The 27,201-nt window shown below is 51.0% G+C and overlaps 1 protein-coding gene across 12 annotated transcripts in view; it reads right to left on the bottom strand.

Moving 5' to 3' along the window:
• The window catches only part of ADGRB2 (adhesion G protein-coupled receptor B2), a 1,170,899-nt gene that overhangs the window by 693,175 nt on the left and 450,523 nt on the right, over window positions 1-27,201 (bottom strand). For all 12 annotated transcript variants that reach the window (XM_069622503.1, XM_069622504.1, XM_069622505.1 and 9 more), the window contains one exon: window positions 24,476-24,559. In XM_069622503.1, the coding sequence (XP_069478604.1) occupies window positions 24,476-24,559 (84 nt within the window). The remainder of the gene's footprint in view (window positions 1-24,475; window positions 24,560-27,201) is intronic.

Genomic DNA, 27,201 nt, shown 5'->3' with positions numbered 1-27,201 from the left:
CATTTCACTAACCGGAAGCGGCTGATAGAGTTCATCAAGACCTTCTGTTCAGTCAAGGCTTTTGGCCCAGAGTAGCTCACCTCCTTTGAGGTCCTTATGCCACACATGAAAGAGGTACCACTTGACCTTCTGTAGAAGCAGGGAGTTGCCCCTTTGGGATTCTGCAGCAACATTCACCCCACAGCTGGTAGGACCACAGCCTTTCATTCGCCTCCTGGTCCTGTCTGCTCTGTTTCTATAGTCGCGTCACCTTCCTGGGATTTCCTGCCCTTGCGTTCTGCTGGTCTTGCTCGCATCGGTTGCCCTTCTCACCTTGCTCTCCGGGTGCTCTCATGCTCCGCCTTTTATCCCAGTGGGGAAAGGTAACAGGATCCAGTTGTGAAACATTAAGGTTAAGTGCTTGACTGCCTGACCCGGATGATGGGACATGTCAAACGGACTGGCTGTGTGTAAGTCTGTCTTTCCCTAAAGCACTTTTTCGATGCAGCAGTGTGTGTATAGGAAGGGGGGGGTAAAGTTCCTAGACAGCACATAGAATGAGGGTGTTCTACAGAAAAACGGGAACAGGGATACCGTGTCTCTCCTGCGGGTGCCCCACTACCATCCCCAGGGACCCCGTATCCAGGTGATCCTCCCACGCTGGTCCACCCCCAGGAACTCGATCCAAAGGAGATGGCCGTGTCCTGGCCACCTAGATGACAGTTCCCAGGGGACTGAGCAGTGAGAAACCCTTTGGTATCTCACAGCATGATGGTCTGTATACCAGCAGACCTGTGTCGCACCTGCCACCCACTCCTGAGTGCTAGGGGTTATGTGGTTAAAAGGAGCACTGGATAGCATTCATATGCGGTCTCCATTTTGAGACAAAATGCTTCCCTTGTGTCCACCCCAGCACCAGGGTGTACAAGCATTCCACGTTGGAGCCACAACCCTTTTAGTTACTGGATGTACTAGGTTTTGTGAACAGTGTCAGCCACCTGCAGCGTGAAAGATCTCCTTTATGGCAGTCACAGGCGTGTACCAGCAGTAGCAGCCTCAGGGAGCAAGCTATGCAGACCCCACAGCATTCCTTCAGTGCGAACAAGCTACTCAGCAGCAGGCTCAGTTGTGCACCAGCACAAGCGGTTAACAAGGTTCGTTCCAGCACTCTTTTAAAAATGTTGGCGCTTGCAACCTTCACTTCTACACAGACCGGTCTGGCATCGGTCTCCCCAACTGACCGGCTGTGTTGTTCTCTGTCGTTTCTTTGTTCTTGGAGCCAAGGGCGATACCACGGCATCTGCTGCTCCTCCCTGCCTTGGTAAGTTATGCGGGAGGACCCTCCGTATCTCCGACACACAATGTAGGATTTTTCAGCCTGGTTTCCTAGTCTTATGCTTTCTGCCTTAAAGGTTTCTTTAAAGTAACGGCTTCCTGCCAACAAGGTCAAGGGTGTTGCCCCCTCACAAACCTCTCATGCCTCGCCGTCTTTCTCTCCTTTTTCAGCTGCCAATTTGAAAATGATGAACCTTTATGTGTTTTGCCTCGCTCAGAGTGCGCTCTCATGCTCTGCCTTTTATCCGTTTGGGGAAATGTAATGAAAGTCGGTGTGAGTTATTGTCCATTATTGCCTGACCTCGCCTGACCATAGTACTGGGACATGTCAGGTTCACGGCTCGGGTGTGTGTCTGTTTTCTCCCAAAGTGGACTGTCCGTGTAAAAGTGTATGTGCAGGAAAAGAGGGGATGGGGGGGGTTGAGTTTCTAAATATCCCATAGTTTAGGATGCGGTAAAGGAGTTACAGGGAACAGAGTGATACCGCATCTCATCATCCGGTGTCCCACTCCCTGAGGACCCCTAACCCAGGTGATCCTCCCGCACTGGTCCTCCCACAGGAACTGGATCAGAAAGCGATGGCCGTGTCCTGCCCACCTGAATGACAGATCCCCAGGGACCAGCGGGGGAGACACCTTCTGGTTACTCACATACCCTTCCCCTATGCGATGTGGATACACTTGGTCTCTTCCAAGGTCCTCCTTTTTTTGGGTCTTGGAGAGAACAAGGGCAAAAGGTGTCCAGGTATTTTTGCATATTCCATATGTTTCTTTTCCTCCATTCCAGAAGGGGCAGAGTGTTTGTGTTGGTATCCTGAATAAATCCTACAAACTGGGATCTATGTGGTGATTGTGTTATTAGGTATTCCTGAGGTTTGACAGGTAACTCTTGACGAATTGCAGTTTCTTGAGATTCAGTTTCCATCCACGTCCACTCCGCAGAGGTTTGGGAGCAACAGTCAGGTTGCCAACAATCCTGCGATACAAACTCTTCAGGGGAATTTGGGATTTCTTGTAAGGGAGTAGAACATGCAGGAGAGTCACTTCCCACAATGACTTCTTTGGAAAGTTCAGGAATAAAGGCGGATGATACCAGTCTCGATTCTCCCCCGATATTAATATACATAGGTACCTTGGGGTAGATTTCATTATCTACGTGTACACATGTGAATCTGACTAGACTTGCATTTTCTAGGTCTGGCATTGTTACCAATCCAGCCCTTATGGCGGTCTGTTTGCTGCCTGAATCAATTAGCACCTTTACTAGCCTTCCATTTACCAGGGCTTTTTCAAATGTATAGTCAGTTGAAGACTGGCATAGACAGATGTTGAAGGTTTCTAGATCAGCATCTGTTTCTTCCCATTCGTCCCCTCGGGCACTCTATTTCCATTGGCTCTTCTTTTAGATTTTTTGGGCAATGACGAGCCAAAGGACCAGTTTCTTTGCATGAGAAACAAACAGGGGCTGATGGTTCAATCCCCTTGACTTCCTCTCCAAAGGGTTTCTTCGATACCCTTTGGGTCTGGTCTTCTGATTCCTACTCCTTTTCAGAGTCCATTATTTGGGTTTAGGGAGCCCTCCATCGGGTACCTGGTGTTGGGAACAGTATGTGGGTTTCTGATCCTTCCCTTCTTCACCTCTATGTATAGAGGGAAAATGTTTTGCTGCGTCAGTGAGTTTGGACAGTGTCACTATCCATAATTATGGTAGGCCGGTTTAGCTGTAATACTGCTTTTTGTGAAAAAGGAGGTAGAGCATTGGGGAATGGCTCTAAAATGATAATTTCAACCAATTCTTCCATTGTCTCGTTGTTAATCAGATCAGTCCTCTGCGCTGCTTGAGGACTTAGGGCTCAGCACCAATGGTTGTTTGGCACATGGGTACTCAACGCTGCTTGAGGACTGAGGGCTCTGCACCACTGGTTGTTCGGCAGATGGGTACTCAACGCTGCTTGAGGACTGAGGGATCTGCACCATTGGTTGTTCGGCAGATGGGTACTCTGCGATGTTACCAGTTTGAGGACTGTTTGAGGACTGAGGACTCTGTACCATTGGTTGTTTGGAAGATGGGTACTCAGCGCTAGATTGTTTGATGTATAGCAACTCATAAGAGCACCATGGTTGGTTTTATGCATGGATTCTCTGCCACCTACTACCTTGCCACGTGCACGTTCCATGAACATTCTACCACATCAAGGCTTACTCCTAAAGGTGTGCTAGAAGAGACTCACGAATAAACAGCCCGTCATATTTATCAGTGATATGTGCATTCACCATCATCGTCTTCTGGAACACACACCTCAACTGTGGTCCCAGCTCCTGGAATAATACTGAACAAGCATTGAACAGTTTGGGCTTTTGTGTAGCCATGAAAAAGGCATTTTCCAGGTGCTGGCCTAGTGGTATTAACAGTCCAACAATGGTAGCAGGTGCTAAATGGTGCGAGTACCTGGGCATCTAACAGCAGTGCCTAGCAAATACCTAATACACATACACAAGTCAAAACGGTTGCCTTTGCCAATGCTTGTTAACAGGACTTCAGTGAAGTACACGCACAGTGCTCATCATTCAAGTGGCCAAAGGCAGGCCAGTTTAAGACATTTTATTTACACAAGGAGTGCATTTACAGCTCCAATTAAGTCATTAACTCTCAGAAGACTGCTTTGAAAAAACAATGGCAGGCACTTTGAGTGCAACGTTTGATGGTAAGGCTTGAGTAAAGTGAGCTCAAAGAGTTCCCATGAGGAGTAGCTGTGGGTGGGGAGGGGCATAACTGGGTGAAAATGTCCATAGGGATTAGTATGCCCACAGCCAGCGAATGGGTGGGCAAATAACCAAACACCACCTCCATGCTGTGTGTGCCCCCTCATATGCCATTTCTCCCCATCTGTACTCCATCCAATGCAATAGCTTCAACTTACACCACCTAATAGTCCAAAATACAAATGGTATTGCCACCTCATCATGGTCTGCCTGCAATGCTTGCTCATCAAGGTGCATTGGGAACGTGGAAAAAGACACAGCTCTTCCCTTTACCCCATACATGCATTTAATGCTTTATCCTCATCACTTATTGCCCTCAAGGGTACCTCACAAGTGAGACCTCCACCTTCTTCTTTTTAGGGTATACCTAGTATGCAAAGGTTGCAGTGATGCTATTCCTGGCACACTCTGTCTTTGTGGTGGGCAGTTAATGCTAGAAGCCCTTGTGCGCAGAGCAATCTCAGTTTGAGCTTGTGAGCTTCCATGGGAGCTGGAGGTCCGTGAAGTTAAGGCACCTGTGTGTGGATCCCTTCAGGGAGGCAGAAATTACCGAGTACCGCATTCTGGCACCTACCTGGAAGCTTTCAGCTTCCCTCTGGCGGCCTACGCTTAGTGAAGCCACCAGTGCCCCAACATACAACAAAGGACCAGGGACCACTGGGGTTGCAGTAGAGCTTGCACTAAGTTTACCGCTCAAGGTCCCGGACACCATTGCCACCTAGACCACAGGTGGGCAGCACCGCTGGCAAGACTGCAAGAGCTTGAACATCCCTGATGGCAGGACCACTTTGGCAGCATCGCAGTCCATATAACCAGTCGCAGACAGAAGATGTCTGAATGAAAGCCCTTTCCTTCAGCAATGTCCCCTCTAACCTCTGCATCATGATGTGACCCACCACAAGCCTACCACAGTAGCAGTGATCAAGGCGGGGTGTGCTGGCAACACGCGTGCTACTGCATGATCATGCCTCTGTGTTGGGAACCCGCTGGTTTCGTCTGTATTTTTGGTCATAGACCTTTATAAGGTCCCAGACTTAGGATATTGGGAAGATACTGAAGCCCCTCTTCAGGCTGATGTCTACTCGAGCTCTGGACCCAAATTATCCTTTTTACTGCTTCCAATCTCCACCGAGTATTAGCACCAAGTGTAGATGAGGTATGCTCCCTCGTCATGGTACCACGCGCTCATGCTCCAATGCCCGACACACGGATCCGTCACAGGCTCTCATTAGTGCATTCTAGGTTTGCGCCCACGGTATCCCTAAAGACCATGTGTCTTAAGGTCGTATTGATCCATCATCATTGAAGACACTGCAGGGTCATGAGGGCAGGGCGTGGCTAGCTTGCTTCCGTTTTCGGTGTCCTTAGCCTTATTTGGCATATACAGCATCGGTACCATCTCATAGCCTTGGTACTCCACCATACAACCTCTTTGTAGTATCAAACTGCCTACATGAATACTAGAGTGCTAGTACCTCGACCAAGCAACATATCTGCAGTATGAAAACCATAAGGGCCGTTGCGCGCATACATGCCAGAGTAGCACGACCATGTCATGGCCTTGGTGATCTACCACGCAATCTCTTTAAAGTATGGATACCAACCGGGTCTTCTCCTGCCTAAATCCTGAAGTACTAGCACCACAGTACTAACATTATAAGCAGGCAGATTCGCAGGCATGTATTAAAATGAAATTCGCAAGCTTGGACCAGACAGTGGCGTCCCCAGAACTTGCCAATACCTTGAGCAAAACTACGCCGGCGCAAGTGCAGGAGCTGCATAAATGACTCTGATTCTGGCCTTCCAGGACTCTCCCAGGGCATCAACCACCACCTGCTCATAACAAGGGTTGCATGCCCATAAACCCAACAGATGTTTACTTTTTGTCCCATAACTTTCCCAGGACTGTGTTTTCTTTTCATTTCAGAATATCAGCATTTTTATATGATGTTTATGTGAGCAGTCAAAGGTTTTACTACGTTTTTAAACACATCAAGGCAAGTTACTTACCTGTATCATTGGCCCCGCGGCTGGAGGCATGGACAAAGTGATAAACTTGTGACGTATCGCCCATCATTGAAGCTATTCCACCATGCTGGTAAAAAAGCTTCTATCTCTAGATAATCAGCAGCCAGGGTACAGCAATGAAGTGGAGCGCAGGGAAGCAGCAAAAGCAATGGAACGGGTGGGATACGATAGTCGCTGGTACTCAACCAGCAGAACCACTATTACAGGTGATTAACGTTTCTCTGACATGAGACCCTCCATAAAGGCAATGGCTTGCAAAATTGGGAACAAGCAGTGAACCCCAGGGTGCAGGGACAAACGTCCTCATCTAAAAATATTCTTGTGATAAAAGCAGCACCTCTGGGTCACAATCAATTTCTGATTTATGGCAGTCACATTTGCAGAATAGGCCAATTAACTTCTTACTGCTTAATTAGCAATCCTAATATCAGGGGGTGGTGGGATATGTTCCAAGAGGGCTGCCAAAACATCAGGGCATTGTGTCTACTACAAAGGGGGCAACATTATTGCTGAAAGCTATAATATTTATGTACATATCCCCCCCAATTCAGCCGTTGTGATTCTAGACAAACGCTTAACACAATCCGAAACCTACACGACTTCAATGTTAGCAACAATCAAGGCCTATCGAAATAACAATTTAGACCAATTTTATCACAAAAGAATATGCAAAAGCTGTTCAGGCAGAGAAAATGGGTTAGGAAAAATACAGAAGGGGAATTAGACTAATTAACATGAAAATCGGGCGCAGGGTTTTGGGAAAAAAAGAACGAAGATTTTCTAAAGCGTAAATTACCATTGAACACCTGTGGCCTGCACATCCAGTGAAAGGCGGATTTTTACAAAGCATTTCTGTAAAAAGTGAGAGCTACAGTAAGAGACATGTTTCAAATAAAAAAAGGTATGTAATATTGCCTCATAAGGAGACGCTGTCAAATTTGCACAATAGCATGTCCTGCTCAGGAATGATCAGAACATCAAACTGGCTGGCAGTCTCTTAGCAACACTTAAATAAAGAGGTACTTTTTTAAAGGTCAGCAGAAGCCGTGGATAGGAATGTTGCATTTCTATTGGAGGACAGGATGGGGCCTTTAACGGAAACCCTGTTGCACAGCAACATACACAGGCCAGTGGGCGGAGCATTCCAATTGCTGGGTACCCGGCAGTGATGGAATGAATACTGCTTAGCAGAAGTACAGGGCTGCGAAGCAGCTTCAAAGCTCCTTCTCAGCCGCACCCTACTAATAAAGCAGCAGTGATCGCAATCATAAAACTGAAGCGGGCAGAGCATGAATGGGGCTCCAGCTTCGCCTCTTACGGGCGCGTGTTTCCGAGCGCAAGCTGTGGTCTTCTGGAGGGTGCAAAACAGCATGGAAGCAGCCGAAACAAAAGGTATGATAAAAAGCAAAATAAAAATAAAACACTCAATTAAGGTTCTATAACCATAAAACTAAAAGAACAAACAAAATACTAAAAGCACTAAAAGCACCAAAAGCGTACCCCTGTAATAAGATACACAGAGAATGCAGACTCTGGGTTGAAAGAGGCACCAGGGGTAGGATGGGACATGGGTATGCAGGAATGTGTCTTTTCAGCAATGTTCAAGTTTTAGTATATGCCAAAAAGGAAAAGACTGGGGTTTTAATGGCCAGTAGTGCCCTGAAAAGCAGGCATGAGGTACGAAACCACAGTGTAAAACATTACATTTTCCTCTGGCTTCTGGATGTTTTTCCACGTGGTGAAGTCTTTGTCGAGAACGTTGAGTCGGTTAGACAGGAAGCAGGCATTGTGCTCTTGAACCAGCAGCAATCGGTTTCAGTTTGAAAGGAAGCCTGGGAACGGGTGATGTGTAGATCCTTGTGCTATGACTTAAAGGTGGTTCACTCTCTTGATTCAGCTGTAGGATTGAGCCGGTTCGACCTGGCCGAGCGATGCGGTTCTGCAGTGCTGATCGGCTCAAAGAAGCTGGAGCACAGGCAGGCAATGGTCGAGTTGGTGGCTTGGAAAAGCTCAAAGCTATTTTAAGAGTGCAGAATGTCTAAGGAAATGCCGTGGAGTCTTGTAGTACCTCGAACACGACCAGAAAGCAGAGAAGGCAGCTTCAAAGTGGGTTGAAGCAGGAGATTGGACCCAGGGCTGCTTCCTTTGATTCTGGGTTGCTGTGGGACCCTGTCCAGGGCCTCAAAGGAAAGGCTAGTCCCTTTTCTGGTCTTCTCATACAGTCAGGTCGCCACCAGACTTTCTATCAACAGGTCACTCCAACTGTTCCTCTGAAATGGATGAGTGGAAGGCTTTTCCCCTTCCCCGAAAACCCTTATCTTCATCTCACTAGCAGGGGACTTTGGTCAGACTGTACCCCAACACGGTTCTAGTGAAATCCTCCTCCTTCTGGAGTGCAAAGATGATTCAAATAAGGGGAGGGTCTCACATACTTAGTCACTGTGCCACACACGATTGGTTAATCTGTTGTAAAGGGCCACTCTTAGAAGATGTAGCAAGAGTGTTTGCCTTCTGATGTCAGCTTCCAAGGTATGCTGTCGGAAGGACACACAGGAAGGAATAGGGCCTAGCCATTTACAAGGCACCAGGACCCTTCCTCTGGGGATGTGTCCTCTCTTAAACTCACCTATACTCCTGCCCCCCCTTCATGTCTGTCTAATGAAAGAGGCTCCAGTCATTATTCGCCAGTGTGACTGCCCCATTCTGCAGAAGGGACTTCCTTTGAAGCACTGCCTCACACCCTACTCCCCTGGGGGTATGACCTGTTCCACTGGGAAGAGGTCAAACCTACCTGGCAGAGAACAAGGGGATCCTTCAGTGCTGGGCCTAACCTCTGGGGGCGAGTTCCCAGAGGGTAATACACAAATGCTCTAACAACTGTAGGAGTTACATGAAACCAGTTCACATAAAAATGACAAGAGATTGTTATGGCAACGTGTAACTTTTTCTTCATAGGCAACTATATCAAACTGAATAGGGCTTTATATCTAGGAAAACTGCCACCACGCGTGGGGGTTACACAGTTATGCATAGTTTAAATCATTGGGTGCACACCGTTAATGGTAGTCCTTGGCTGTTGGAAAAGTTTGGGTTCCAGCAGGCTGTCTCAGGTACACAGATGTTACTCAGGGACTGCCATGTTGGCAAACCACGTGTCAGTTGCCGGGATGTCAGTAGACAAGAGTCAAGCAAAATGAACACACATTTTTGGGTATGGAGTATTTAGAAAGTGAGGCCCTATTAGGAGAGTTCACTTTCCAAGGGAGAAAAACCAGGTCCATGGTTTCCATGGTAAGCATTCTAAATAGGGTCAAGCTTGCACACCTATGCAGGTGGCATTGCTTCACAGAGGGGAGCAGTAACAACAGCCATAACAAGAGTTGCTGGTGAGTGGGGAGGGGGGGGGGGGTGAGAACATGAAGGTACAAACAAACTAATTACTTTGCACACATGGATGCGTGGCTGCATACATGCGAGGACAGGGTGGGGGTACAAGGCGTATGATATTGGTCATAATATAAATTGACAGCTTTGTGCAAGTGAGGGCTGGCTTGGCTATCATGGGAGAGAAATGGCAACCGTTTTCCTTGTGTGAGCCAGCAGCTTCAATAACAAGTGGCAGGTGAGAACGACAACTTGGTGGGCATGCGTCTGAAAGCTGCGTTCCATATTCATCCGGGCACTGAGCACTACGATTCCAAAGATCCCCAGGTGAATCTACCGCACGTGATTCCCATTCCTCCAAAGGGAGCCTGGAAGGAGGGGCCAGGGCCCTGTTAAACCTGCGAGGCTCAGTCAGCAGGAACTGGCAGTAGGAGGAAGAGGTGCTCTGGTGCTGCCTGAACAGGGTAGGAGAAGAAACTTGGAAAGGAGCAGGAGGCTGCAGAAGGGAGCAAAGCCCCGATAGCCTGGGGAGCACAGGAGTGTGGAGCGGAGCGCCTGGAGAGCGCAGGAGGCTGGAGCAGAGCCCATGGAGCCGGGGGAGAGCCAGGGGCTGGAGACTAGGGCAGAGGCCCTGGAGAGCACAGGACGCAGGAGGCTGGAACAGCGCCCCTGGAACCTAGGGAGAACAGGAGGCTGGAGCAAAGCGCCTGCAGGCTGGGGCGCACAGGAGGCAGGAGGCTGGAGCAGAGCCCATGGAGCCAGGGGTGAGCATGAGGTAGGAGGCTGGAGCAGAGACCATGGAGCCTGGGGTAAGCAGGAGGCTGGAGCAGAGCCCCTGGAGCCTTGGGAAAGCAGGAAGTATGAGGCTGGTGCAGAGATCCTGGAGCGTGGGGAGAGCAGGAGGCTGGAGCAGAGCCCCTGGAGCCTGGGGTGAGCAGGAGGTAGGAGGCTGGAGCAGAGACCCTGTAACTTAGGGAGAACAGGAGGCTGGAGCAAAGCACCTGCAGCCTGGAGAGCACAGGAGGCAGGAGGCTGGAGCAGAGCCCCTGGAGCCAGGGGTGAGCAGGAGGTAGGAGGCTGGAGCAGAGACCCTGGAGCCTGGGGTAAGCAGGAGGCGGGAGCAGAGCCCCTGGAGCCTTGGGAAAGCAGGAAGTAGGAGGCTGGAGCAGAGATCCTGGAGCCTGGGGTAAGCAGGAGGCTGGAGCAGAGCCCCTGGAGCCTGGGGAAAGCAGGAGGTAGGAGGCTGGAGCAGAGATCCTGGAGCCTGGGGTAAGCAGGAGGCTGGAGCAGAGCCCCTGGAGCCTGGGGAAAGTAGGAGGTAGGAGGCTGGAGCAGAGATCCTGGAGCCTGGGGTAAGCAGGAGGCTGGAGCAGAGCCCCTGGAGGCTGGGGAAAGTAGGAGGTAGGAGCAGAGATCCTGGTGCGTGGGGAGAGCAGGAGGCTGGAGCAGAGCCCCTGGAGCCTGGGGTGAGCAGGAGGTAGGAGGCTGGAGCAGAGCCCCTGTAGCCTGGGGTAAGCAGGAGTCTGTCTGGAGCAGAGCCCCTAGAGACTGTGGAAAGCAGGATGTAGGAGGCTGGAGCAGAGCCCCTGGAGCCTGGGGAAAGCAGGAGGTAGGAGGCTGGAGCAGAGCCCCTGGTGCCTGGGGAAAGCAGGAGGTAGGAGGCTGGAGCAGAGCCCCTGGAGCCTGGGGAAAGCAGTAGGTAGGAGGCTGGAGCAGAGCCCCTGTAGCCTGGGGTAAGCAGGAGTCTGTCTGGAGCAGAGCCCCTAGAGGCTGTGGAAAGCAGGAGGTAGGAGGCTGGAGCAGAGATCCTGGAGCGTGAGGAGAGCAGGAGGCTGGAGCAGTGCCCCTGGAGCCTGGGGAGAGCAAGTGGCTGGAGCAAAGAGCCTGGAGCCTGGGGAGAGCAGGGGGCTGGAGCAAATAGCCTGAAGCCTGGGGAGAGCAGGGAGCAGGTGCAGAGCCCCTGGAGCCTGGGGAGAGCCGGGGGGTGGAGCAGAGCCTCGGGTGACTAGGGAGAGCAGGAGGCTGTAGCAGAGCCCCTGGAGCCTGGGGAGAGCCGGGGGCTGGAGCAGAGTCCCAGGTGACCGGGAGAGCAGGAGGCTTTAGCAGAGCCCATGGAGCCTGGGGAGAGCCGGGGGCTGGAGCAGAGTCCCAGGTGACCGGGAGAGCAGGAGGCTGTAGCAGAGCCCCTGGAGCCTGGGGAGAGCCGGGGGCTGGAGCAGAGTCCCAGGTGTCCAGGAGAGCAGGAGTCTGGAGCAGAGCTCTTGTGACTGGGGAGCAGAGGAGTCAGAAGTCTGGAGGAGAGACCCAGAACGGAGGAGACAGGGCCTAGTGTTAGGGCAGCCTTCTCTCATCGCTGGGGTGTGGAGGAGACAGGGCCTAGAGTTAGGGCAGCCTTCTCTCATCGCTGGGGTGTGGAGGAGACAGGGCCTAGTGTTAGGGCAGCCTTCTCTCATCGCTGGGGTATGGAGGAGACAGGGCCTAGTGTTAGGGCAGCCTTCTCTCATCGCTGGGGTACGGAGGAGACAGGACCTAGTGTTAGGGCAGCCTTCTCTCATCGCTGGGGTACGGAGGAGACGGGTCCTAGTGTTAGGGCAGCCTTCTCTCATCGCTGGGGTGTGGAGGAGACAGGGCCTAGAGTTAGGGCAGCCTTCTCTCATCGCTGGGGTGTGGAGGAGACAGGGCCTAGTGTTAGGGCAGCCTTCTCTCATCGCTGGGGTATGGAGGAGACAGGGCCTAGTGTTAGGGCAGCCTTCTCTCATCGCTGGGGTATGGAGGAGACAGGGCCTAGTGTTAGGGCAGCCTTCTCTCATCGCTGGGGTATGGAGGAGACGGGTCCTAGTGTTAGGGCAGCCTTGTCTCATCGCTGGGGTATGGAGGAGAAGGGTCCTAGTGTTCGGGCAGCCTTCTCTCATCGCTGGGGTATGGAGGAGACAGGGCCTAGAGTTCGGGCAGCCTTCTCTCATCGCTGGGGTATGGAGGAGACAGGGCCTAGAGTTAGGGCAGCCTTCTCTCATCGCTGGGGTATGGAGGAGACAGGTCCTAGTGTTAGGGCAGCCTTCTCTCATCGCTGGGGTATGGAGGAGACAGGTCCTAGTGTTAGGGCAGCCTTCTCTCATCGCTGGGGTATGGAGGAGACAGGTCCTAGTGTTAGGGCAGCCTTCTCTCATCGCTGGGGTATGGAGGAGACAGGTCCTAGTGTTAGGGCAGCCTTCTCTCATCGCTGGGGTATGGAGGAGACAGGTCCTAGTGTTAGGGCAGCCTTCTCTCATCGCTGGGGTATGGAGGAGACAGGTCCTAGTGTTAGGGCAGCCTTCTCTCATCGCTGGGGTATGGAGGAGACAGGTCCTAGTGTTAGGGCAGCCTTCTCTCATCGCTGGGGTATGGAGGAGACCGGTCCTAGTGTTAGGGCAGCTTTCTCTCATCGCTGGGGTATGGAGGAGACAGGGCCTAGTGTTAGGGCAGCCTTCTCTCATCGCTGGGGTATGGAGGAGACAGGTGCTAGTGTTAGGGCAGCCTTCTCTCATCGCTGGGGTATGGAGGGGACCGGGCCTAGTGTTAGGGCAGCCTTCTCTCATTGCTGGGGTATGGAGGAGACAGGGCCTAGTGTTAGGGCAGCCTTCTCTCATCGCTGGGGTATGTAGGAGACAGGGCCTAGAGTTAGGGCAGCCTTCTCTCATCTTCTGGCTCAAATCCATCCTAGAATGTGCAGCTCACAATCTCCAAGTACGGTGCTGAGAGTCGAGGAGAAAGGACCCTGAGAAATGTGAGCTGAGAGTCGAGGAGAAAGGACCCTGAGAAATGTGGGGCTGAGAGGTGAGGAGAAAGGACCCTGAGAAATGTAGGGCTGGAAGTCGAGGAGAAAGGACCCTGAGAAATGTGGGGCTGGGAGGTGAGGAGAAAGGACCCTGAGAAATGTGGGGCTGACAGGTGAGAAGAAAGGACCCTGAGAAATGTAGGGCTGGAAGTCGAGGAGAAAGGACCCTGAGAAATGTGGGGCTGAGAGTTGAGGAGAAAGTACTCTTAGAAGAGTGAGGCTGAGAGTTGAGGAGAAAGGACCCTGAGAAATGTGGGGCTGAGAGAGGAGAAAGGACCCTGAGAAATGTGGGACTGAGAGAGGAGAAAGTATTCTTAGAAGTGTGGGGCTGAGAGTCAAGGTGAAAGGACCCTGAGAAATGTGGGGCTGAGAGAGGAGAAAGGACCCTGAGAAATGTGGGGCTGAGAGAGGAGAAAGGACCCTGAGAAATGTGGGGCTGAGAGAGGATAAAGTACTCTTAGAAATGTGGGTCTGAGAGTTGAGGAGAAAGGACCCTGAGAAATGTGGGGCTGAGAGTCGAGGAGAAAGGACCCTGAGAAATGTGGGTTGAGAGTCGAGGAGAAAGGACCCTGAGAAATGTGAGGCTCAGAGTCAAGGTGAAAGGACCCTGAGAAATGTGGGGCTGAGAGTTGAGGAGAAAGGACCCTGAGAAATGTGGGGCTGAGAGTCGAGGAGAAAGGACACTGAGAAATGTGGGGCTGAGAGTCGAGGAGAAAAGACCCTGAGAAATGTGGGGCTGAGTGTCGAGGAGAAAGGACCCTGAGAAAAGTGGGTTGAGAGTCGAGGAGAAGGGCCCTGAGAAATGTGGAAAACACAGTTCAGGAACCCTTACAACGGTGACTGAATGCTCAAGAGAAGAGACCCCAAAAACTAAAAAAAGTGTGCAGGAACCCCTTTAAACTGTGACAGCGAGTGCACAAGTACTTTCACGAGAGACATATTCTCTGGATATGTTTTTGCAGAGCGCAGTTCCACCAAGGAGAAGAACCCTCCAGAAATGGCAATGGCTTCTGAATGAAGGGTGCAAAGTGAGGAGTAGTGGGAGAGAGAGGTAGCTATGTTGAGGGTTGGGAGGGGGCATGGATATTAAGAAATAGGATAAGGAATTTGAAGAGGGGCCAGTGTTGTCTGGAGAGCCATCCCAAGTAAAGGTGAAGGTCAGTAGCGGGGGAGTAGCTGCACACAAGTACACTCTACACATCTGATGCACCCACACCTATTGACCTCAGCCTGCCATGGCCGAGCAGGACATCCTCTGGAAACAGCCCATCCTCACCAAACTCCCGATAAGGGTCCCTGTACCAAGCAACAGCTGGCCAAGGAAGAGGTTTCCAGTTCGAGTCCCTGGGACCCCAGCTCGCAATAGTGAGTGTGAGTGGACACAGAGGACGTCGCCTCCGCATGGACCGGGGGTAGGTGGCGCATCGGCAAATAGTGGGTCGGCCCCACACATCGCAGTTAAGGGCAGCTCATCCGCTTTGTACGGTCCAAACCCATCAATCAGTTTAAGCCATCACCAGCTTTGTCAATGACCATTTGCACATAGTCTTGACTAGCACCTGGGGAGAAATGGTCCTTCAAAGCAGCAATCTTGGGTCTTCTTCATTCCGGAAGTGCATCACCGTGGGGTTCAGCTCTAGAGCTAGTCTCTCTTTGGTGGCTGCAAGAAATACCCAAAGCTACAGCAGGGTGATGTAAAGAGACACCTCCCTGAGACTATAAGCCTTTATAAGGACATCACCCCAGTGTAGACATGATCATTTTAAAGCAGGGCTCCCCCTCATATTGCCTATGCACAGTCATGCCTATGGCGATGTGAAAAGCCTTCTCCTCTCGAACCAGACTTGGACTGACAGCTCCCCAGTGTACACACAATCTTACAGCAGGGCTCCCTGGGAGGAATTCGACCATCCACACGGAGAGTGTGCGCTCGCCTGGACTTTTTTTAATTTTTTAAATGAAAACGAATGATGGGAGATCAGCCTCAGAAAATGTGTGCGGCCATTCCCCACACATTTTCCCTGCTCATCGGGCAACAAACTCATAGTCGCGTGAACTCCGGGAGGACACAGCCTACATGCGCCGTCCTCCCCTGTCATGTTCAGCTGGAATGTGACAGACACAGGTACATCAAAACATCTCAAGAAGGGGGAAGGTGACACCTTCCTCCGGGCATGGGCAGCCTAATTAAAATATGAAAGGCTCCATGGATCTGCCTTCATATTGTCTAAACTGCTGGTGGCAGCGCATACTGATCCCTCATATCGTCACACTCTCCCTCATATTGCCTATGTGCAGACATACCTATGGCGATGAGAGAAGCATTCTGATATGATATTGCATTTATTACGCGCCTATACACAAGTGTTTCAAGGTGCGATGTGGCAAAGGAGAGGGAACAGAGGGAAGACAGACAACAATCTTACTAGGCCAGGTGTCATTCAGATCGCGCAGGTGCTTGGGAAGGAGGAGGTGGGGAAGTGCAGTAGATGGGACAAAGAAAAATAAACAATAAGTAACGTACAGCCAGCATCTTGCAAGTGCAAGGGTAAGGGCAGACATCAGGTGTCAAGTGCTGGTAGTGGAACTGTTGGGATACAGAAAACAGTCCCTAAGTGCGGGGGTTGCCAGGAAGGCAGTGCAGGTGTGCGACTGGCAAGGGGAGGGGACCTGGGCCCGAGATCAGAGGGTGGCCAGGTAACCAGTGCAGTTTCAGTTTCAACCAGGAAGTCAGAAGGGGAGAGGAGGAGAAAAAAAAGAAGCAAAGAGAAATGTTTTGAGGTGCTTCCGGAACCGGAGATGGTTCTCCTCAAGTTTCAGGGAGGCATAGAGGCTGTTCCAGAGGGAGGCCCCAGCATAGGAAAGAGATCTACCACCAACTTGTTGCAGAAGCGACTGACCCTGAGGGAGTTGGAAGCGGATGAGCGAAGAGCTCGAGAAGGAAGATGTTTAGGGGCAGAGCGCAGCAATGCAGTGGGCAAGAAGTGCCAGGTTTTGGTTGAACAGCCAGGGAGAGAGGATAGACCCCTGGGAACAACACAGGTAGAGATAGAGTTGGAGGAGGGGAAGTACCAAGTTGAACCTGGGAGGGTCGATCAGAGATGAAAGAAGTCAGCCACGCCAGGGCCTGACCGGTGATACCCAGTTTATCACAGAGACAGTTGAGCTGGATGGCATGGTTGACCGTGGCAAAGGCAGAAGAGAGATCAAGTAGGATGAGGACACAAGGGGTGTTGGAATCAAGGTTGGAGAGCAGATCTTCACGGATGCTCAGGAGGCAGTTTTTGTGCTTCTGTCAACTCTGAAGCCAGACTGATGATCATGGAGCCAGCCAACAGATTCAGTGTGAAGATTGAGCTGGGGGATGGGCAGCTTTTCCAAGAGTTTGCCCAGGAAAGGAGTGTTAGACATTTGCCGATAGTTAGCCAGGCATGATGGGTCGGCAGAGGGTTTCTTAAGAAGAGGGTGCACAAGGAGTGCTTCAGGGGGGAAGGGAAGACTCCAGTGGCGAAGGAGTGGTTGCAGAAGTCAGCCAGAGCAGGAGCCAGGGAGTCGATGTGGTCCTTGATGGTTTTGGAAGAGCATGGATGAACCTGTTTTGACGAGACTTTCATAGATCAGACTTGTCTAGAAACCTTGTCTGGGGAGAACAGGGGAAAGACAGAGAAGGAGGGCGGAGAGGTGGCCGAAGAAGGACCAGAGGAAGAGCAGGGAGTAGAGGGAGGAAGGGGCGAGGAGGAGAGAGAGGACATGATGGCCCGAGTTTTGGAGATGAAATGAGAAGCAAGTACCGTGCAGAGGGCCTGGGAATGGACAGGAGAGGTAGAGACTGCAACAGGATTGGCCAATTCCTTACAAATTTTGAAGAGTTCAGCTGAGTTGTTAGATGCAGCAGAGACGTGGGCTTGGATGTGAGCTCCCTTCTTGGTGAGGACAAAGAGCTGGTATTGCCTTTGGAGCATGCGGCAGGCCAGTTTTTCAGAGGATGTACATGAAGCACGCCATTTCCTCTGAAACCATAGTTGGACTAACAGCTCCCCATTGTACTCATGATCCTGGAGCTGGGCATCCCTTCGAAACTGCCTGCTCACATATGTGGCCATGCGTAGGTCAATAGAAGCAGCCCACAAGACCATAAGCCTTGGACTGAAGGTCCCTGGTGTAGACCTCACAGTCCTGGAGCAGGGCTCCTCTCAATGGTGCATTCTTACAGACATGCCGTAGGCCTTGGGTGACAGGGTCCCGGTGCAGACACTACAGTCCGGAGCAGGGCCCCTCTCGATGGTGCATGCTCACAGACACGCTGTAGGCCTTGGACCAACAGGGTTCTGGTGTAGACACTACACTCCTGGAGCAGGGCTCCTCTCGATGGTGCATGCTCAGACATGTTGTAGGCCTTGGCCCGAGAGGGTCCCAGTATAGATACTACAGTCCTGGAGCAGGGCTCCTCTCGATGGTGCCTGCCCACAGACATGCCATGGGCCTTGGACTGAGAGGGTCCCGGTGCAGACGCTACAATCCTGGAGCAGGGCCCCTCTCGATGGTGCATGCTCACAGACACGCCGTCGGCCTTGGACCAACAGGGTTCTGGTGTAGACACTACACTCCTGGAGCAGGGCTCCTCTCGATGGTGCGTGCTCAGACATGTTGTAGGCCTTGGACCGAGAGGGTTCCAATATAGATACTACAGTCCTGGAGCAGGGCTCCTCTCGATGGTGCGTGCTCACAGACATGTCATGGGCCTTGGACTGAGAGGGTCCCTGGTATAGACACTACAGTCCTCTCAATGGTGCGTGCTCATAGACTTTGCCATAGGCCTTGGTTGACAGGGTCCCGGTGTAGACATTACAGTCCTGGAGCAGGGCTCCTCTCGATGGTGCATGCTCACAGACATGCCGTAGGCCTTGGGTGACAGGGTCCCGGTGCAGACACTACAGTCCTGGAGCAGGGCCCCTCTCGATGGTGCATGCTCACAGACATGCCGTAGGCCTTGGACCAACAGGGTTCTGGTGTAGACACTACACTCCTGGAGCAGGGCTCCTCTCGATGGTGCTTGCTCAGACATGCCATGGGCCTTGGGTGACAGGGTCCCGGTGTAAACACTACAGTCCTGGAGCAGGGCTCCTCTCGATGGTGCTTGCTCAGACATGCCATGGGCCTTGGGTGACAGGGTCCCGGTGTAGACACTACAGTCCTGGAGCAGGGCTCCTCTCGATGGTGCTTGCTCAGACCTGCCGTAGGCCTTGGGTGAGAGGGGCCCGGTGTAGACACTACAGTCCTGGAGCAGGGCTCCTCTGGATGGTGCATTCTCACAGACATGCCGTAGGCCTTGGGTGACAGGGTCATGGTGTAGACACTACAGTCTTGGAGCAGGGCCCCCCTCGATGATGAGTGCTCACAGACATGCCATTGTTACACTACGGGTTTGCTTGCCGGAGTCGCTGTGCCCGACAGGGTAGACTCTGTCGGACACAGCAGCCACGGTAAGCAAGCCGGTACAGAGGTTCGGGCACCGTTATTAATGGTGCAAGTGCTTCCCTCATCCTCATTCCCATTGAGTCCTATGGGACTCATATGGGAATGGGGATTAACAATTTACTGGCGCCTCACTTCCCAGAACGCCCAGGTCGTAATCCCCCTGTGTTTCCGGCAAGCCAGGCACCGGTAAATATTGCAAGGACTTGTAATGAGGCCTTGGGTGTCTGTAAGATGCTGCAAGATGCATGGACCGTGCAAGAGGCTCGATTTGTAAAAGTTGGATACAGGTCTCCAGAACTCCCTGCATCATAAGACAAAATGATGTGATTACTTAAATGTGCTGCAATTCCTCACCTGAAACACTGCCTCCCTTTTACCACAGATGGGGCGACGAAACCAAGAATAGAGGTGCAGCTGATCCAAAAATATGAAGACAATGGCCCCCATTACAAGCTTGCCGGTCCGGAAACAACGGTGCCGGTAAGCTCACCAGCACCGTTGTTTCCGGACCAGCAAACTATGAGTCTGCAGCCCGATGCCGTACCGCCCGCCAGGGCAGACCTGGTGGGCGGAACGGCATCTGGCTGCAGACTTTATTAACGGTGCCCGTGCTTCCGTGGTACCCATTCCCAGTCGGAATGGGGATTTACAATTGGCGCCTGACTTACCGAACAGCCGGGGTTGTAATGCCCTGGTGTTTCCGGCAAGTCAGGTGCCAGTAAATCATTACAGGTCAGGCGGCTACCTGCCGGTTTTACTGACACGTTTACAGCTGGACTCGTAATGAGGGACAATGTCTCAATACAAGAAAGGCAAACGGACAAGGGGGGAAAATAGAGCAAGAACGGAATCAAATACAAGGCCATGATTCAACCACAACAAAATCCTTCCCAATCTCACAACACTGCAGAACAACCAGCAACACACACCAAATAAGGAAAATCCATTTGCAAAAATGAGATCTAAAAGCTCTTCTATGGCATGATATCTCTCTACCTATAAACTTGCCAGATCCGTGACACAAAGGCCCACAAGAAGAGGGGTGCCAGCAAACGATCCAAGTGGGACCTTTAGAAAGAACCCGTCCACCGAAGAGATTGTTTCAAGAAACAGAACAGCAAACGAGTACAGCACACTTAACACACCTTCCATAACAAGAGACTGGAAAAAGCACACCAATTGTCCCACAGACATTGACCCAGGACAGACAGATTCCACTCTCAACTTATTGCAACTTCTCAACAAGGAAACGGAGGAAAGCTCTCCCAGCACTGGAACATCTAGGAATGCTCAAGCTGCAGGTCGACAACACGAGAACTCCACTGCGTCCACACCAACCAGAGAACCATTCACCAAGGCACCATCCCAAAAGAACACAAGAACTGCAGCATAACAACGTGGCAACGCACAAAACTATGACCCAAGTCAAGATGACACAGACTCCCTTTCCCTCACAAAATCATGGCTGTCAAACTTCTACATGCAAATTGAATAGGGAGAAGAGAAGGAGGCCTTGACTCGACCCACAAACGCATCAATGTCTCATCCCTACCATCAACAGACAATGAAGATTGCAAATCCCTCCTTGTCAATGTCAAACCCAACGACCAAGGAAACCTACTTCTCCTACTCGTCTACAAACCACTCGCACACAACCCAACCTTTGTGGTGGAACTTGCAGACACCATCACCGGATTAGTGGCTATGCATGTCAATATCATTGTACTAAGAGCGTGGAGAAAACTCTACAATAAACCTCAAGTAAACCAACCAAAAGCATGGAGAAAACCCTACAATCATCTCGACAAAGTCAAGAATCAACAGCAGATCCGTCCATATAAAGAGGCTGTGTTAAAACCCAAGTAATCAACCTACATCGCAAAGAATTCAATCAGCGACAAACCCACAGGAGGAAATGCACAAAATCATGAATGAAATGCAAACCGATGCCCATACCTTCCCAACAGATATGCCGTAATATCGCGGACCATTTCAGAATGAAAATAAACAAAATTCAACAGGCCATTGGTGCAACTCCCTCCAGCACAACCAATAACATACCAGACACAGGAAACCTGATAACACCAACAGAACTCAACTGCTTCAGGCCAATTTCAGAAGAAACCTTCAACTAACTAATATAGGAGTGTAATAAGACTGGATCACCCAAAGATCCTTGCACACCAGACTCTACAAAATCCTATATGCCAAAGAAATCCCAGCAATTGATGTCCAAAAAATGTTATGACTTTTTCGCTGGAGACAGGACACGTACCAAAGGATTACAAAGTCACTTTCAAAGAATGAGGCAGGAAAGGCAGATGACCCTCACGATGTACCATCAATTGGACTAAGGGACCAGTACCTAGTGGGCCTCAGACTGATGAGCGGAGCACACCATCGCTCTTATATCACTGCACTTATCAGGAGCCTACAACACCATCAGCCACACAACATTAATCAAGAGACTACAAGAATTCAGCATCCACAACTCTGCACTAACAGACAGAACCCGAACAACCATCTACCTCCTTTCACCTCAACAACCAGACCCTCCAACCGCGCTGTCGCATAAGGATCAACTCTTTCGCCACTGCTTCAATATATACCCGTCCCCTTTTATAAAACCAATCAAGAAACACGGACTAAGGTGTTACAACTACACATAAAACACAACCGAATTTCAAGAGGGTTATAGCAACGACTCAACAACCGCCTGAAGTGCTTCACCAAGATAAACCTCTGGGTGACCAACAACAACTGAACACCAAACTCAAATAAAAGGGGGATACTGGTTACCCCATGCAATGACAGTAAACTGCAGACGTTGCTTTCTTGGCCCCTGGGAACGTAAACAAGACCGGAAAACACAACAAGGATTAAAATGAGATCTAGTAATACTTATGGGCAGTAGCCTCACACTAGAACCATGTGGAAAATGCTTGCACACCTATGGCCAATCAGATGCATCCTTCCATACCTAAGCTTTCCAGACCAAATACTCACCATAATCTCACTGGTACGGTCAAGAATAGACTATACGATCAGCCTATAGCTACGATTGCCTGACCAACTCGCCAAGAAATTACAACGGGTGCCAAAACATAGCGGCAAAACATCTACTTATAATAACAGGAGGGAACACCTGACCCGCCCTGAGGGGCGTCTACTGGTCCCCAGTGAAGAAAAGAAAACCTCCTCAAAGCACTCTGCATCACTCACAGAGCACTGCATGGACAGAGAGCGGAATTCCTGCAAATCGCCCCCTACTGACCAGGAAGGACATAGAGATCAAGCAGCGCCACACTTCTAGAATCAAGGCGCTGTGATTAAAAGCAGCCAGACGGAGGTAGGGCCTTCTTTGCCCTCATAGGTAATCTGTGGAGGTCAATCCCAGGACAAACCAGGACAGAAGGTGATTGGACATTACGCCAGGCTAGAGATCGGTCCAAAACCCTAAAACAGGAAACAGGCTACACCAAGTCGCCACAACGATGCCATTGCTGCACGACCCAACGCCTTTATCAACTAAAGACACGGACATGATCACAATGAATAAAGCAACACAAGAAACCACAAAAAGAAAGGAAAATCTCCAAACAGAGCAGGCTCTCCCAGGCTAGCACCTTCCTTCCTCCCAAGCAGCACAACCAGAAACAAACTTACAAGACGACATTAAAGAGCCCAACAAAACCTAGACCAAATTACACCACTAACAACCTCAACTTCCAAACACTGCACTCAATAAACGATCAACAACTCCCCCAACACAATATACAGATAAAACGAATACCTCGGCCTATCACAACATAGCCTCCTCCCCCCTCCAGAATGCACAAGTCCTCCCAGCCACCTCAGGTTTCGCACCTAGAAACACAGACCTGTGGGGAAAGCCGACAAACCACTTTGAGAACCCACACACAGATGCCGGTTGCTCCTGGCAGTAACTGCACCAATGGTTGTGAAGCTGTCGACGAGAAAACAGAAGAAAATGGAGGAGGCAGCCGGTAACCCCTGCAGGGTGCTCCGCTACCACTCCTCCCCGCTCCCTCGGTGAGGGGAGGGCTCGGGCACGAAACGACGCCAAAAACAACCAAAAGCCAGCGAAGGGCAAACAATGGAAATGGGCGGGGTAAGCCCTTTATAATGAGCGGGCGTCCTACAGCAGGAAGCATCCAGCACCTGCAGTAGGACGCCCGCCCCATCGCTGGAGAGGAGAAGGATTTCGTTTTACACCCACCCACCCAAGGAACATGAGGAGGATGACACCTGGTCGTCGTCGTCGCAGGACGGTCAGACGGGAAGATGACAGTATTTGGGTGAACAAGCACAAAAGACAGACTCTGAATGAGCCAGGAGGTTCGCTCTTCTCGGACCAGCGCCTCTTGGGAGCCTAACGGCAGGGCGTCTGGTGGTAACAACAAGGGCTCAGCTTTCCCCAAAAGAAACGGCGCTCTCCCCGCCCACGGACACCTGCAGGGGCAGGGTAGGCTCAGGTACAAAGGGTTGGGAGAGTTGGGCCTACTGTGGACTTTATGCAAAGGAATAGGGGGAAGCAGGTGGTTTGGGCGTGGAGCAAGCGCCACACTTACAGACTGAATTTCACTAAATGTGTGCACTGATTCTTGTGTTGTGAAATTAAAACTGCGGCCAAGTTTGCCATTTTGAAAAAACAACTGTCTCATTGTAGCTAATTTTCTTAAAGGGAAAATAAAGGGAAACAAAAGAATGAGCAAAAATGTGGCTTATTGGCTATGGGTACAAATGGACAAATGCAGGGGTTATGAACAACGCCTTGTCCTCTACCCAACTTCCCCCCTCTCTCCCCGTACTCTCTCTCCTCCTCGCTTTCTATCCCCAAGAGTGCCCGGAGGCCATGAACACGGCAGCAGAGCGCTGTACAAATCCAAATAACATGACAAAGAAAAAGAAAACTGGTCCTTAGAGGGAGAAAACACTGGCAATATCACTGGCAATAGCGCCTAGAAGCTCGGGTTAAGCGTGCTTAACAAATGTAAAAATAAACAAATAGACACCCAAGAACATTCCATGACCGTTGAGGAAAAAGGGCGACACAATCTACCGTGAAAGTTACTGACGGGGGTTGCCTGATGCGTCACTTTGACTGAAAGCAACACAAAATGAACACAAATCTGTCCTTCTGGGGCACAATTCGTTTTCGGACTCTAGGTGTCACCTTTGACCCCGCAAAGATAATAACTCACTTTAGAGGGGCATGGTCTGTGCACGGGACTCTACTCACCAGGAGGAAACGCACTCTGCATTCTCTGTGTTCAGGCAGTTTCTGTCCACGTGAATCCTCGGGTTCCTTTTTCCAGACACACGCGTGATGGGAGGGGGTGAGTCGGGGGGGGAGGGGCTGAGGGGGGGTACATGTAGTCACGCCTCAGTGGTTGTGTGAGACACAGCTCCTTGTACAGGTGGAAAGGTAGACAAAGCGTACTGGAGGCTGCCTCTGAGAAAAGCGCTCTGTTCACCTCCCGTCATTACCTCATGGGACTACAGTGTTTACTGAAGCGCCAAGAGGACTCTTGTGGCCGCAGCGCGCTTTATACACAGCAGAACATAACTTAACATATTTGACAGAGGGGTGGGAGCATTTCCCCTGCTACATAATTTCACACAGGCCCTGGAAGTATTTTCCCAACGAGCATAAAAAGAGCCATACATGTACCTGTTTGTGCCATGTAGACGCCAGGCTCGTCGGCGGACCTCGGGCGCTGGGTTTTCACCTTCTGATTGTCCTCGTAGCCATCACCTGGAAGAAGTAAAAGTGAGCATTAGTGGAAGGGAGAGCTGCGGCCCCAGACCAGCACGAGGCCTCGAACCTGCAGCGAGGGTCTGTGGTGGAGTCCGTGGTGCCACTGGCCCTCCTGCGCCTCAGGGTCTGTGGTGGAGTCCGTGGTGCCACTGGCCCTCCTGCGCCTCCTGATGGAAGGCAGGTGCCTCTCTGGACCCACTCCACCAAGGCACCTTAATGGGCAAGGCCAAGCTACTCACTGGGCACATGGCAGGAGCACTGAGCGCTTCTGGGCACTAGACACTGCGGTGGTGATAAGCATGGTATGAACGCTTCTTAAGATGCCACAGCTGTGCCCACTGAGGGCTAGACAGATATGATCGAAAGTCCCGGAGCAGGCATTCAGCCAGCAGAGGACCAGCGCTCACCAGCGACTCCCTAACACAAACTCCAGCCCACTGACTCCATAACACAAGCTCCAGCCCACTGACTCCCTAACACAAGATCCAGACCGAGTCACAAACAGCCCACTGATTCCTAACTCAAACTTCAGCCCACTGACTCCCTAACACAAGCTCCAGGCCACCGACTCCCTAACACACGCTCCAGACCAAGTCACAAACACCCCACTGACTCCCTAACACAAACTCCAGCCCACTGACTCGCTAACACAAACTCCAGACCGAGTCACAAACAGCCCACTGAGTCCTAACACAAACTCCAGACAGAGTCACAAACAGCCCACTGACTGCTAACACAAACTCCAGCCCACTGACTCCCCAACACAAACTCCAGCCCACTGACTCCCTAACACAAGATCCCACCGAGTCACAAACAGCCCACTGACTCCCTAACACAAACTCCAGCCCACTGACTCCCTAACACACGCTCCAGACCAAGTCACAAACACCCCACTGACTCCCTAACACAAACTCCAGCCCACTAACTCCCTAACACAAACTCCAGACCGAGTCACAAACAGCCCACTGAGTCCTAACTCAAACTTCAGCCCACTGACTCCCTAACACAAGCTCCAGACCACCGACTCCCTAACACACGCTCCAGAACAAGTCACAAACACCCCACTGACTCCCTAACACAAACTTCAGCCCACTGACTCCCCAACACAAACTCCAGCCCACTGACTCCCCAACACAAACTCCAGACTGAGTCACAAAGAACCCACTGACTCCCTAATACAAACCACAAGCTGACTCACAAAGAACCAAATGACCCCCTGAGACAAAACCTAGGCTGACTCACAAACAGCCCACTGACTCCCTAATACAAACCCTAGGCCGAGTCACAAAGAACCCATTGACTCCCTAATACAAACCCTAGGCCGATTAACAAAGGACACATTCACTCCCAAATATAAAATCTAGGCTGTGTCACAAAGGACCCACTGACTCCCTTATACAAATGCTAGGTCATGTCACAAAAAACCCACACACTCCCTAATACAATCCCTAGGCTGAGTCAGAAATAACCCATTGACTCCTTAATACAAACCCTAGGAGGCGTCATAAAGGAACTACCAACTCCTTTATACAAACCCTAGGCTGTGTCACATACACCCTTTGACTCCCTGATTTAAACCCTAGACCAAGTCACAAAGGACCCATTGACACCCTGATATAAACCCTAGGCCAGGTCACAAAGGACCCATTGACACCCTAATACAAACCCTAGGCCCAGTCACAAAGGACCCATTGACTCGCTGCTATACACCCTAGGCCAAGTCACAAAGGACCCATTGACACCCTAATACAAACCCTAGGCCGAGTCACAAAGGACCCATTGACACCCTAATACAAACCCTAGCCCGAGTCACAAAGGACCCATTGACTCCCTGATATAAACTCTAGGCCGTATCACAAAGGACCCATTGACTCCCTGATATAAACTCTAGGCCGTATCACAAAGGACCCATTGACTCCCTGATAGAAACCCTAGGCCCAGTCACAAAGGACCCATTGACTCGCTGCTATACACCCTAGGCCAAGTCACAAAGGACCCACTGACTCCCTTATACAAATGCTAGGTCATGTCACAAAAAACCCACACACTCCCTAATACAATCCCTAGGCTGAGTCAGAAAGAACCCATTGACTCCTTAATACAAACCCTAGGAGGCGTCATAAAGGAACTACCAACTCCCTTATACAAACCCTAGGCTGTGTCACATACACCCTTTGACTCCCTGATTTCAACCCTAGGCCAAGTCACAAAGAACCCACTGCCTCCCTAACACAAACTCCAGGCCGATTCACAAACAGCCCATTGACTCCATAATACAAACCCTAGGCCAAGTCACAAAGGACCCATGACTCCCTGATATAAACCCTAGGCCAGGTCACAAAGGACCCATTGACATCCTAATACAAACCCTAGGCCCAGTCACAAAGGACCCATTGACTCCCTGATATAAACCCTAGGGCAGGTCACAAAGGACCCATTGACACCCTAATACAAACCCTAGGCCCAGTCACAAAGGACCCATTGACTCGCTGCTATACACCCTAGGCCAAGTCACAAAGGACCCATTGACTCCCTAATACAAACCCTAGGCCGAGTCACAAAGGACCCATTGACTCCCTAATACTAAACCCTAGGCCGAGTCACAAAGGACCCACTGACTCCCTGATACAAACCCTAGC

The sequence above is a fragment of the Ambystoma mexicanum genome, chromosome 11 (genome assembly GCF_040938575.1).
Source record: "Ambystoma mexicanum isolate Mex_15411 chromosome 11, UKY_AmexF1_1, whole genome shotgun sequence".
Taxonomy (NCBI): Eukaryota; Metazoa; Chordata; class Amphibia; order Caudata; family Ambystomatidae; genus Ambystoma; species Ambystoma mexicanum.
The sequence above is the reverse complement of the archived record's forward strand: the minus strand, read 5'-3'. Positions and strand labels throughout refer to the sequence as shown.